This window comes from Betta splendens, chromosome 22 (assembly GCF_900634795.4).
Source record: "Betta splendens chromosome 22, fBetSpl5.4, whole genome shotgun sequence".
NCBI classification, from domain to species: Eukaryota; Metazoa; Chordata; class Actinopteri; order Anabantiformes; family Osphronemidae; genus Betta; species Betta splendens.
Genome location: NC_040900.2, coordinates 8,463,684 through 8,476,666, shown reverse-complemented (window position 1 = coordinate 8,476,666; position 12,983 = coordinate 8,463,684). Strand labels below are relative to the sequence as shown.

Here is a 12,983-nt window from a genome sequence, read left to right as displayed (position 1 = left end):
TCAGATTTAATGGCCAAGTTTGCACAGGACAACCAAGGAATTATATGTGGTCTGACTCCGTCTTTGTTCCCTGACAAAACTTTTTTTATAGTTTTAAGTATAGCAATTTACAAAAATGAACAAATAAAGAATAGAAACTGCAGCCCGCTGTGTCACAATCAACAGTGGTTATTGCATATATATATATTATATATAGTGCTTAGTATAAATGTAGTATTCTGCCTCCTTGTGGACGAATAGCTTCTTTCAAGAACTGATGTTAAAACAATTAACTGAAAAAAGTGTAACATACAAACGCTACATGCTACACGCAGAACAACTTCAACCACAGTATGGTTTCCTTTTTAAAAGCATGATCTGTAGGTGACATGTCTAATAAGCGCCTCAGACTAAACCGAAATAAACATTAAAGAAAACACTAAAGGAGTATTTATTCCTAATAATGTCCAAACATTTTTATTTCAATATCATTTAGACAAAAGGAGTTTATCTGTCCAATCTGTGATAACACTTTCTTTGTAAACAGTGCACATTGCATTTCATGTAGTTCACAACCAAATGACATCATGTGAACTAACAGCTTCCAAAAACAGCTTCCTATGAAGGTTCGTAATAAGATTAAGGCTTATTGTAGAAACAAATTGGAGTGAGGGAGTTATTTTGAATGCAAAACTCCTGAAATGTATAAACTGTGTACAGTCACATACAATCACTAGCTGGGAGAAAAAGTACAAAAGTACAGTAAAGGTGTGATTCATGTGTTACAACAGTAGTATTGTACTGTTTGAATCTTTCAAACCGATGTTAATTTTATTGGAGTTAAAAAAAAATTATGCATAATACTTTTTTAACTGTTGGCTTTCATTAAGTAATCATAATTAAGATCTCCCCCTTAAATTTGGGTTTGACCTGTAATTTAAAGTGACACTGAGGTAGTCTTCTTACTCCTAAAGCGATGGAGGCGTTTATTTACAGCGAGAAGCGACTCTCCACCTCGTCTGCTATCATCTCTGCAATTGCGAGGGAGGACGTGGCTGCTGGCGAGGGAGCGTTACGCACGTGGAGCACCCGGCTTCCAATGTCCCCGACCCCGCCGTCGAAAACAAAGTCATCCACGAGGTTTCCGTTACGGTCAAGCGCCTGAGCCCGAACTCCAGCAGGACCCCTGCAGAGGAAAACAACCAGTTACCACAGACATATTGGCTCTTGTAAGATGAAACATGCTTTGATGCATGTTTTAAGTGAGATCAAAATCTTGAACAATCTTCTGGATGTCTTCATTATACAGGTATTTTTAACTGTTGCATCATTGCTGTACCTGCTCACGTCGCTCAGTGAGAGTTCAGGGATGTACTTCTGCAGGATTTTGACCTGCTCGCCAATGAAAATTCCTCTATACAACTCTCCAATCCCATAGGTCATGTTCTTCATCACCAGCTTCTGGAGGCCCCTGGAGCATGACCAAAAGAAATAAAATCAAACATTGGTGTTTAATCGCTCTCTATGCACAAGCACTGTGTGAAAACATTGTGCAGTTTTAATTTATTGAGGTTAATGTGCTGCTGTCTTTAAGACATTCTTCTTCATATTCATCTGAACAATCTGCAAAGAGCTTTTCAAGGAAGAATTTAAAAGATCCCATCTGATGGCATACCTGAATGAGAGCGCATCTGCAAAGTCTCGGGTATCAAAGTCGTACACACTGTATCCCTCCCTTTTAAAAGCAAGAACTGCATTTGGGCCGAGCCAAATGCTTCCATCCATCCGTGGAGTGAAGTGAACCCCAAGGAAAGGGAAACGAGGGTCAGGGACCTATAGAAAATAAAAGGCATGCGCTATTAGAATCCTTTTAAAAACATACACACACTGCTGTAAAGAAGATCCAAAACCAACAGAGACATATTTATTTTTCAATATGAAGGAACGTAGGAACGAACAAAGGAAATCACCCAAAATTATGGTAATATACAGAGAGTAAAGGAAATCTGACCTTTTAAACCTGTAGTAAACAGGTTTTACTTCCAGAGAAAACTGAAGTCAACAGCCTAAACCTGCTTTGAATATTGCCTGAAGCATTTTGAAGCAATGCATTTTCAGGCCTTCATAAAAATTGAAATAACAAGGAAACTCATGTTCACTATGCTCATGTTACAAGATTTTGGGAGAGCACATCCCTTACACTTTAAACAATTCAAAAAGCTCTCTCTTTCTGCCACTTGAAGCTGTTCTCTTACAAATGCTACTGATCTACGTGGATTAGACAACAGAGTTGGAAGTGCAGTTATAGGGTCTTACAGGGTAGATGTTTCCCTTGACCAGGTAGTTTTTCTCTGGCTTCAGGACTAAATAGTCTCCTCTGAAGGGGACAATCCTTGGCTCCCGACTGCATCCAGATATCTGTGAAAGGCGGTCTGAGTACAGGCCCCCACAGGTCAGGACATAACGACACCGCACCTCATTACCCTGAGAAAACAATACAGTGGAATCAATACTGGCAACAGAACAGCGTCTGATGATATTATTTGGATTTTTCTTACCTTTTTGTCTCTAATTCCAATAGGATGTTTCATTCCTGCAAATAGTTTTTTTTGTTTAAACAATACATAGTTTAATAGGCTTAAAATAACAAAATCTTGATTAATTAATTGGAATTTTTACCTTCAGTGCTTCCCACTGGACTCTCCTTGACAGTGAAAATGTCATTGACCTCATATTCAGTTACCACGGTGCCCCCGGCCTCCTCAAAGTCGGTGCCATACCTGAGAGCCACCGTCCTCCAGTCTACGATGCCAGTGTAGGGTGAATCCAAGGCCATTATACCCTGAATGACAGACACTGTTAATCTTTACTGCTATACGTTGTGAAGTGCGAACGAAAACAAGGCCTGACGATCTTTTACCCGGCAGTATGGCTCTCGCTCCCGGATTCCTTTGGCATCAATAATACTGAGGTCACGCACATTGTTTTGCATTCCACGCTCATATAGACTCTTCAGCCTTGGGATCTCCTCCTGCTCCACAGCCACAATGAGCTGCCAAACCAGAAAACCTTCTCATTAATACAGAGACAATGAAAACACACACAACATACAATTACAGCCCTACTTTAAATCTGATTTTTGACTTTATTGTTTAATTAATTATTAAATGTCTCATCCAAACATGCTCCAATGTGTTATGATGTATTCCAAAACACTGAAGACCTTTCCACATCTCTTGTAAGGGAGTCCTTTCTTCTCACAGTACTCGTAGGCTAAAGTGGCTCCTCGCACACACAGACGGGCCTTCAGTGACCCCGGTGTGTAGTAGATCCCACTGTGAATGACTCCACTGTTGTGCCCACTCTGGTGGACAGCTGATGAGAATGAAAAAGACAAGTTGAAGAAGAGGTTTTATTTTCATGCATATAATAACGGATAAGAGCTAAAAATCTAAAGTCTATCTCTTGTAATGAAATTATGAAGCAACAGGCAGGAGACACTGCTGCTTAGCAGAAACCCAGTCAGCATGCCTCTCAAAAATAAAAGAAGAAGCTAATCTGAAACTCAAAAATAACATATTGGAGCTACAGATAAGATAAGACTTTATTTTTCCACAATGGGGAAATTCTTTTGTTTGCAGCAGCAATAAAACACTGAACAAAACAACAGACGGAAACAGGCTAGAAACAAAAACAGTTAACTGTGCAAGAAAAAACAAAACAAAAACACTCAAGTAAATTTGAAAAAAGTGTGACCAGGTCTATTTCTTGGCCAGAAACAGTATAAAATGCTGAACTTTCCTTCCAGGCAAAAATTAAAAATGGTATAGAAAAAAAATACAGACCAATATTCAAGAACAAGTTCCACAACCTCCAACCAATATAGCTGAATTAAAGCTAAAATGCTCAAACCTCCACTGACCAAGCTCTTTCTCTTTCTCCAAAAGAATGAAGCTAAGGCCCGGGTGTCGCAGAATGAGCTCTCTGGCTGTGGCCAAGCCCACAATGCCAGCTCCCACGATGGCCACATCATAGGAGCTGAAAGACAGAAAGCTGGTGACGCTACAGACAATTCAACTTTAAACTGGCCTCGCAGGCCACAAAGGGCAGAGGGCACAACAAAAATATTTAAGTCTGAGGTCCAATGTGCAACCATACACAGCTGTATCTGTATCAACCAACCTTTGAACCTGATAGGTAGGAAAACCCATGACACAAGCGTTGTAGTTAACAGGTACTTACAAAACAAACATGCAGCTCAAATTTCTCCGCTATTTAAATCTATTCATCTAAGAACAAAGTATCTCAAAACCAGGTGAAACGGTGCAAACAGTAGCGCAACAGTGATGAATCAATAAAGGTCAACCTACTATTCTGTGCAAAAATGTATTACATCACCTGGAGGTCCCAGAGCAGCTACATGAAACTAGCAGCTAACGCCCAAACACTAAAAGCGAACTATGTAAAAGTAAGTCAAACTCCAGTGGCTCTGGCAAATAAACGTGTAAAAGTACAGATGTGTGGCTCGAGCAGGAGGAACAAAATGCAAACACGAACGTTAATTGATAGATGAACGTTAAAGTGTCCGGTGTTTGTACCTGTCAGTCTCACCTGTGCAGATGTCTGGTTGTAATGTCCTTTAGCTGTTTGGGCTGCGATGACCTCACAGCTCTAGCAGACGCGCCGCTCAGGATCCGGAACATTGTCGCAGCGTTTCACGAGCACCTCAGATCCACTTCTTCATCGCACCGCTGCCAAACAACGTCCCCTCGAGTTGTGTTCTGTGTTTCCTCTTCCTATTGCCACAGTTTAGCCCCCATCCAGCTGATCTAAGCTGGAAATTGAGGGGCGAACACTTTCCCTGCGCGCCTGTACGTGAGCGCGATTATCCAATAGAACGCTACGTTTTATTGTTGCGTCACCGGGTCAAAGGTTACAAGTATGGCCGCGTACCAAATGTAAACAGTCTGCTCTGTTGGAGGACAGGTGAGCGCTATTTAAGAACGCAAAAAAAGACCAAAGAAGAAGAGTTGATCAGCTTCTTCTTCTACGTATTTAACAGTTTGGGCGTTTTCTCATTCAAATTAAACTTCTGCGCATGAATGTCATTTACTTAGAGCTCCGAGACATGAGACTGTTGACGAAGGCAGCGCGCTGTGCTGTGAGTCACACGGAGCCGGGCCGCAGACACTTCTGGGGTTGGCTCAACGCAGTTTTTAACAAGTGAGACGGCACCAGTTCACGCGCACGTTAGCAAGTTCATAGGTTTAATAAATGTCGCAGTGCATGACGGGATGCTGTTTACTTTGCTGCCGCATTCTGTGCATCATTTGTTTGCCTTTATTTGTCACCTGTCTGTTCCTACAGACAATATTTCTTCTTTGCATCATTTGTTTAATTTTTGCATAAAAAAACAAGCGAGAAAATTCAGTGATTGCCTTGTTATTGTTATTGCTGCATTATTCAGTGTGTACCAGTCCTGTTGTTCTTCACACAGGGTGGACTACGAGAGGATCAAGGCTATTGGTCCAGACCGAGCCGCAGCGGAGTGGCTGCTGAGATGTGGTGCCAAAGTGAGGTTCCAAGGTTTCGATCGCTGGCATCACGACTACAACGGGCTGCCAACTGGGCCTCTGGGCAGATACAAGATCCAGGCGATTGACGCTACCGAATCCTGCATCATGTACAGAGGGTTTGACCACCTGGGTCAGTGTTACAGTGTGGAGAGTAATACGTTCTTGTCCTTGTCTGACTTGTATCAACTCCATTACCTCATAAAGTCACACATACTTATCGCTGGACTGTAAACAGATATGACATAAATGACCCTATGCACACAGTGAGTGCTCACAACGTATAATTAATGACTACAAAGACAAATTTCTAGACACCAGCAGTTTAACTTATATTGATGAACGTAAAAACAATATAATAACCTAGTAAAAAGTCAGAGTTGATATAGGAACTATCCCAGGGGTTGTACATACACTAAATTTCATTCCGAACCCGAGTGTCGGATTAACAAGCTAATGAGACCTAATCATTAAAAGCCTATTTAAAGATTAAAGCCATGTTCAAAAGGTGTAAATTTTGCAACGACTGTGTCAACATGAGCTTGACCTGTAGCGTTGACCTGAAAGTGATTCCACTCTCTGTTTTAACAAGAAAGGCAAGGCGAGGGTGAAAGTGCATCCCTCCCAGGCTGATTATCCAAAAGTGACGCAAGTGATGGGATGTTTTACACTGACCAGGCACAGATCCGCAGTCTCCGACCTTGTTGGCTCACGTTTTGTTGTTACACAGATTTATTTATGCAGAGTTCAATCCCACGTTGTGCCGATGTCGTTTTCGTGTCAATTTGTGCAGATGGTTTGACGTGTGTGGAGGAAATCAAGCTCAACAAGTGTATCTACATTGAAGACACCTGCCTGGAGAGACTGAGCTCAATAGAGAACCTGCAGAAGAGCTTGTACATGATGGAAGTTGTGTCGTGTGGAAATGTGACCGATAAGGGAGTCATCGCTCTGCACAGACTCGGGTGAGTTCTTAACATTTCTATTAGTTTCACTCTGGTTGAAATAAGCCAGTTAGTCTAAATAAAAGTTTGATGACTCAGCAATTCCATAATATTTCAATTCATATTTCAGTAATAAGAATTTTAATTACACAGGAACCTGGAGTACCTGTTTCTCAGTGATCTGCCGGGAATCAAAGACAGACAGACGACAGTTGACAGACTACAGACAGCACTGCCACGTCTGGACATAGCGCTGGACCTTGACTGACCGATAACAAGCTTTCAGTCATTTGTATTTAAATCTAGTGACTATATAAGTGAGGAGAGAAAACAGTCCAGTGAGGAGACGTTCAAGCACTTTACATGGCTGATACCAGTTGCTATATATAGAGTGATGTATATTTTATTCGCAACATTCAACATATTAAAGTTACCCCACATGTGGACACAGAGAGAAACAATGTGTGAAAGCTCTGATTATTTCCACAATTAAAGTTGTTTAAATAATTTCTGTTCGGATTAATTTGGCATTTGTACAATATCTGAGGACAGACAGACAGATGGCTGAAAACATCCTTAGCACCAGAGGCCCAGAGACAATAAGTACAATGTGATCTAGTTACTGCTAAATGTGAGTGACAATGGGTCAAACCTATATGTCAAACTGTATTCACCCCTGATGTCAATAAATATTAATTTCGGAAATGCTTTTGACTTTATACATTAAGGCCTCCTACATTTTAACTCATCTGAGACATAAAACAGTCTAACAACACGTGTCACTCATACAGAGTCCCTCATGGTATCAAAAAATATATTTGGCAAACCAGGCAAGGCATGAGTCATAGTTTACCTTTAGTCTACTGGAATATGAGCAGAGCAGCACGTCGCTCCTTGTCTTTACACAACCATAAGAAATACAACAAAAGGAGCTTGAAATGTAGGCATGTTGGGAAATAGTGCATAGACCGAGACAGTCAGTATCAACAGGCTCAACACGTGGAGCATTTCACAGTGGGAATCCTCCTCATGCTTTGAAAACCGAAACACCACTCCGGGTCCTGAGATGCTTCAGAAAACCTTGACAGCTGTAGGTGTTCAGGCTAAATGTTCGGTAGGTGATAGTTGAACCTGCGCAGGTTGTTGTAGCACTTCTTGTTCTCCAGCGCTGGAAAGATGCTGCTGCCTGTCAGCTGTGGCAAATACTGGTAGGTGGAAAGATAAAATCCGAAATCAGCAAGGTGCTATTAAAATATGACCCTCATTAAACACTGTCCCTCTTGCTGAAAGCGAGGGCTGCCTACCCCTGGAGGGAGGGGCTTGCGAGGTAGCCGCGTCCTCTTGGTGCCGGAGCGATCCTGCTCTCGGGACGTCCTCTCGCTCTTTTCTCGCAGGCTGTCCAGGTACGGATGCTGGAGGAGCTGCTCGCAGCTCAGCCGCTCAGACGGGTCCATCCTCAGACAGCCCTAAAGCATCACAACCAGCGGCGCCTGGGTCAGTTAGTCGCATGACATAAACCACTTCTTCATCACAGAGGTTGCAGACAGATTTGTAAAAGCAGGCAATAAGCACTTTACATGAAGGTCATAGACTAAAGAAGATGTTCAGGTTGAAAAAAGGTTTGTAAATTACAGACAAGTCTTTACCTTCATGAGACTCAGAGCTAGATGTGAACAGTTTGGATATTTCTGCTCCAAAGGTTCCTACAGATAGAAAATATGAAACTATATTTACTACTCTGGTTCACACTAGGATTAGCAGAAAAGCTGTGGTCAGAACTGTGACAGAGTCTGATAAAGGATCATCCATCTGAGATTATTGTAGATGGACAAAAGATGCAGAGTCAGTCACCATCTCTTGCGGCTCCGGGATGGAAACTCCACTGAAGAACTGATTGTTGCTGAAGACGTGCTGATGACGAGGAATCAGATCTCCTGCAGGGAGAGACGCCCAGAGGTCAGTAACTACAAGACAAGCGCCTTCTCTCCACTAGTGTATTTCCAGATACCGGACATCTCACCCAGAGTTTTTCGGATTAGGTACAGCTGGTCCATGTCGGACTTTCCGGGCCACAGAGGAATTCCCGACAGGAGCTCTGCGAACACGCAGCCGATGGCCCACACGTCCACCGGGGGGCCGTACTGAGTGTCGCCCACCAGCAGCTCGGGGGCCCGATACCAGCGAGTGGCTACGTAGTCTGTGTAGTAGTCGCAGGGACCAGCTGGTGGAGGAGATGAAGGCCCTTTATGTTAATACATCATCTTTATTACAGCCTTGTCCACCAGGTGGCAAAGTAAAGCCTTACTGAGGATCCTGGCGAAGCCAAAGTCACAGAGTTTGATGACTTGGTGTTTGGTGATGAGAATGTTCTCCGGCTTGACATCACGGTGAATGCACTGCAGACACAAGGGGTCAAATGTGATTCCCTATAAATGAGGAGTCAATAACGGACCCGTGTATTTGTGCCTGCGTGAGAAACGATGGAACGGTAGAGACGCCTTCTGGACTAGGTGACACATTAACTGCTGCTCAGCCAAGGGGAAGGAATTCTTGTTAAAACGGAGCCATAAAGCAGGCGGCGGGACGGGAGGGGAGGCGGAGGAGGGACGAGGCCACGGGAATTCAAAAACAAGCACACAGACGCAGGCAGCGAACGCGGCCGCTCACTCACGTTTTGTTTGTGGCAGAAGTTGACGGCCTGCAGCGTCTGCCAGGTTATGCTCCTCACAAGGTGCTCCGGGACTCTGGAGGACAAACACACCAGGAGACAGACTAAGGGACGCGTTGATTCATTAGTTCCAATAGAAAGGAGTCTATTACAGCTCTGAGCAGCATCATTGACATTGAAAAGGAGCAGTGTGCAACAAATCCTTATTATATTATGTCTTCATTATTCATTATTTCATACATACTACAAACTATACTAGTATAGTTCCTAGTTCTTTTGCTTTTAGCCTGGGTACAAGTCTTTATCGACACATCTGATGATGTGATGCACTTTGGCCTCTTGTAATAGATTTACGTGAGATCTCTCTACAAATACATACACAATGATTTCCACAGCATCCTGGAGCGGATGCATTCAAAGGACGGCTCTGCTCCTCTCCTGTGGGCTCTGTTGTTCTCTCTTACTCTCAGACAGCCAGCTCTGCTTTTCCCATTGTAAGCCCCGATGCTCAACACTGAGGCTTTGTTGGTTCAGGGACCATCATCTATCAGTGTTGCCGGGGAAATGGCTAAATTGAGCCCTGCGAGTGGTGATTCATAACGATCTCCGCCCCCTTCTCCCCGCTGGGTTTTGTCTTCTTTTGAACCCTCTGTATCCACAAGGCTGCGGGCCAGGAGCAGACAGCAAAAACACTCCCGCGTGTAAAATGTGGCCGAACCTAAAGGGTCCCGACAGCTCCCCGGAGAGCAAAGCATTCTGGGAGAGCATCACTGTAAACATACCACGGAGAGCAGGTCAGCCTCCGTGGAGATGAGCGTTGTGCCCATCAGCGCCGGACAAAGCTCGGTGCGGTACATATGTAGTGCAGAGATAATAGAAAGCACACAGCACCTCGAGGAAGCCAAAGCAGCCAAACTCAGATTTATGCTTCCAGTGTTTCAGGGTGACACAGTTGAATGTTTGGACAGTTGGCTGCGCAGCCAGCTGTGTGCTCATTTCATAGAACTCACAAGAAAACCTAACCCCCTTATTGTCTCCTGTATGTCGACTTATTTCATCTTCATTTATTTCACGTTTTGCTCAGACGTTTCCATTTAGACCTGTGAGTTGACAAATTGTCAGATCACATGTATTTTGACTGGAACTCTGAGCATTTAGCAACAAAGCTCATGTTTCGAGCTTTAGTTGATTTGACTTTAAGCTATTTTGAGTTGAGTTATTTTAAACAGTGAAACCAAACAGGACATAATGTTTGGAAGTGGAGCTTTTCCTGGTTTCACCCATTATTTATGGGATAATATTATATAATATTATTATTATTATATTAAGATTCATATACAATTTGAGCCCATCATTCAGACATGGCGTTCGACCGTAATTAACTGCAGCATGTGCACTAAACCAACATCAAGGAGCATCTCACGCACCCTCTGGGATGACGGTCCAGCTCGTGGAGGACGGTGTGGTCGCAGTACTCGAACACCAGGTGAAGCTTCCGCTTCCGTCGGAACACCTCCATGAGATTCACCAGGTTGGCGTGTTTCAGCTGCTGCACGGACACAAAGCAAAGCCGAGGGTGAGCCGAACGAGGAGTGCAGTAAAACACAGTTGAAAGTTTATGGGACAATCTGCGGTTTGCTCTCATCAAACAAACTTAACAGATGGTAATAAACATGCTGTTGCCCCTGACAACCAGTCTCCATCCTGTCCTATTTATGAGCTCCGGTGTCCAGCAGGCTGCGAACACTCCCACCTACTGCATGACTAATTAAACCACGGTCAACTGCATCACAACATCTGAGGATTATTGTGCAGCATAAAGGATAACGAGCTTGAACCGATACTGTACTTTAGAAAAAGACGACAGCATTAAAACTGGTCTAAGAAGTGACAATTCAGCACAAAGAACTGCTTGGTTGCTTGGTTTCTTTGACAGTTGCTCTGTGCACCTGAGGCTAAAAGCAGAACTAAATGGATGCTGATATTCCTTCAGGTGATAATTATTTCACTGTGTTCTATTGAAGCAAAAACAAATGAAGACAGAGCATCACAGGTTTTGGGTTATTTTCAAGGCCTAGCTTTTATTCCTGTGTTCTACATTCTATTGACTAAACACAGACAGAAAGCAGAGGGTTTAATGTTAGTATGAGATAGATTTGAGTCTGCTTCAGTCAGAATAGGTCACTTTCGTTACCTTGAGCATCCTGATCTCCCTCAGTGCGATCTTCTTGATGATGGGATCGTCCTCCGACTCCACAAACTTCTTGATGGCCACAATCTGCCCCGTGTCTCTGTTCCTGCACTTGAAGACGACGCCGTAGGAGCCCTCCCCGATTTTTCCGATCTTCTCGTACTTCTCCATCCTCAGACTGGACCAGTGGTCCGCTGGAGGTGAAAGCTGCTCTGCTGCAGGCTCCGGGGAGCGCGGGACCGTCTCTGTAGCAGAAGAGAGAGACAAGAGGCGCTCAAAGCAGGACCACAGGGAAGGATGACGCAAATAGCAGGGGTAGAAACAGTTCATCTACTCAAAGGCAAAAACTGGGTCATACGATTGATAGTCTGCTTTAGTAAAGCAATGAATCCTGATATAGAGCTGCCTATAACACCAGAATCACTGAAAAGCCGTCTAATATCTATCACACAGTACTTTTGTCCACATGCAGATTGATTGGCCTTCTTAGATGTGAGGATCTAAATATTACAACAAACCTTCAACTGCCTCCAAATTTTGACTTAAATGCAACTTTACACCAGTGAGACTGCGCCATGAAAACATTTGCAATGCAAAGTATATTAGGTAATTTCCCTGAGGGGATGGAGAGAAAAACAAATACCAGAGAGCTTAAATAGCCGCGGGAATGAAATCACAGTGCCGCAACAAAGACATTTGACATAAATGCCAGAAATACAAACTTCCATGTGATATATTTATATAGCTGCTGCTTCTATAGGATTAAAAAATAGTTTGTGTAACAGTAAGTCTCAGTAAAGTTTCTCCATGAAACCAGTTGATCATTAAAGTGGATACGTTTACATAATATTATAAATACAAAAGCATTTATATTAACTATAATATTTAAACCTACTTGCAGAGAAAATCTCTTCAGGTGTTCGGTCTCTTCTTGCCGACAGCGACCTTTAAAGGAGGACGGCCACAGCTCCACTGTCCCTGCAGAGACGAGCCTCAGCTGCTTTATAGTCTCCTGCACCACGTCTGTTCCTGCCCTTCACAATAAAGGCCTGAAATTCCAAAATTGAAAGACTTATAGACTCACAAGGTTGTGCTTGAGGGGTTACTGGAAGTCATAGAAAAACTAGATATTACTCATTACATGGTTTACTGTTACTGAAAGTATATGCAAAGACCAGGATTGAAGGAAATAAAGTAACTGACAATTTATTTTGAAGGTATAATTCTTTAACTTCCTGTACCAGGTACTGAACAACTTGACATATTTCTCCCATTTCCACTAGTCCCCATAGGAACAGCGGTCTCCACCTTCGCCTTCTGTTTGTGTAGCTCACCTGACTGACTGACTGACTGCTGCATTTCTTTAACAGCCCAGCTTCTCCGTCAGATGAGGACCTCCATCAGCGCACGCGCTCCTGCGTCACATCAACATGAGTGAGAATGAGTTTGTGCATCACTGTCACTCGTCACTTGAGAAACTAGGGCATGAAAACCTGATGAAGCATCCTGGTGCCCAGAGACCAATTAGTGCAGCTGGTGAAGTCACAGAAATGACAGACTAAATAGGGGAATAATGGAAACGCACCTTCTTCCCATCAGACACTCATCATGTGGAAAGACTGGCTCAG

The 12,983-nt window shown here is 43.3% G+C and overlaps 3 protein-coding genes across 4 annotated transcripts; 1 reads left to right on the top strand and 2 right to left on the bottom strand.

Annotated features, from left to right (window-relative positions):
- Window positions 1–412: 412 nt before the first annotated feature.
- On the bottom strand, window positions 413–4,829 carry l2hgdh (L-2-hydroxyglutarate dehydrogenase). Its single transcript, XM_029139395.3, has 10 exons — window positions 4,591–4,829; window positions 3,902–4,017; window positions 3,203–3,354; window positions 2,900–3,031; window positions 2,659–2,821; window positions 2,538–2,572; window positions 2,296–2,463; window positions 1,655–1,812; window positions 1,319–1,450; window positions 413–1,165 (listed from the first exon to the last, which is right to left on the bottom strand). Exons 1-10 carry the CDS (start codon window positions 4,680–4,682, stop codon window positions 970–972), a joined length of 1,344 nt encoding a protein of 447 aa, XP_028995228.1. The 5' UTR covers window positions 4,683–4,829; the 3' UTR covers window positions 413–969.
- Window positions 4,830–4,862: 33 nt separating this feature from the next.
- dmac2l (distal membrane arm assembly component 2 like) lies at window positions 4,863–7,201 on the top strand. Of its 2 annotated transcripts, XM_029139423.3 has the most exons (5): window positions 4,863–4,965; window positions 5,097–5,202; window positions 5,477–5,685; window positions 6,346–6,517; window positions 6,650–7,201. In XM_029139423.3, exons 2-5 carry the CDS (start codon window positions 5,108–5,110, stop codon window positions 6,762–6,764), a joined length of 591 nt encoding a protein of 196 aa, XP_028995256.1. In that variant the 5' UTR covers window positions 4,863–4,965; window positions 5,097–5,107; the 3' UTR covers window positions 6,765–7,201. The 2 variants fall into 2 exon arrangements, with proteins under 2 accessions (XP_028995256.1, XP_028995255.1); XM_029139422.2 differs by lacking the exon at window positions 4,863–4,965 and having other exon boundaries at window positions 4,990–5,202.
- On the bottom strand, window positions 6,884–12,931 carry cdkl1 (cyclin-dependent kinase-like 1 (CDC2-related kinase)). Its single transcript, XM_029139406.3, has 11 exons — window positions 12,690–12,931; window positions 12,251–12,404; window positions 11,359–11,600; window positions 10,592–10,713; window positions 9,168–9,240; window positions 8,802–8,892; window positions 8,517–8,717; window positions 8,348–8,430; window positions 8,143–8,199; window positions 7,801–7,962; window positions 6,884–7,701 (listed from the first exon to the last, which is right to left on the bottom strand). Exons 3-11 carry the CDS (start codon window positions 11,524–11,526, stop codon window positions 7,600–7,602), a joined length of 1,059 nt encoding a protein of 352 aa, XP_028995239.1. The 5' UTR covers window positions 11,527–11,600; window positions 12,251–12,404; window positions 12,690–12,931; the 3' UTR covers window positions 6,884–7,599.
- Between the last annotated feature and the right edge of the window lie 52 nt (window positions 12,932–12,983).

Coding starts and splice junctions, on each gene's coding strand:
- cdkl1 (XM_029139406.3), bottom strand. CDS start 11,526: ATGGAGAAGTACGAGAAGATCGGAAAAATCGGGGAGGGCTCCTACGGC. Junction 7,963..8,142: donor TAGCTCTGAGTCTCATGAAG/GTAAAGACTTGT, acceptor GTGATGCTTTAG/GGCTGTCTGAGGATGGACCC. Junction 7,702..7,800: donor GCAAGCCCCTCCCTCCAGGG/GTAGGCAGCCCT, acceptor TCCACCTACCAG/TATTTGCCACAGCTGACAGG.
- dmac2l (XM_029139422.2), top strand. CDS start 5,078: ATGAATGTCATTTACTTAGAGCTCCGAGACATGAGACTGTTGACGAAG. Junction 5,203..5,476: donor CTCAACGCAGTTTTTAACAA/GTGAGACGGCAC, acceptor TTCTTCACACAG/GGTGGACTACGAGAGGATCA. Junction 6,518..6,649: donor ATCGCTCTGCACAGACTCGG/GTGAGTTCTTAA, acceptor TTAATTACACAG/GAACCTGGAGTACCTGTTTC.
- l2hgdh (XM_029139395.3), bottom strand. CDS start 4,682: ATGTTCCGGATCCTGAGCGGCGCGTCTGCTAGAGCTGTGAGGTCATCG. Junction 2,822..2,899: donor AGCGAGAGCCATACTGCCGG/GTAAAAGATCGT, acceptor TCTGTCATTCAG/GGTATAATGGCCTTGGATTC. Junction 2,464..2,537: donor TTGGAATTAGAGACAAAAAG/GTAAGAAAAATC, acceptor TTGTTTTCTCAG/GGTAATGAGGTGCGGTGTCG.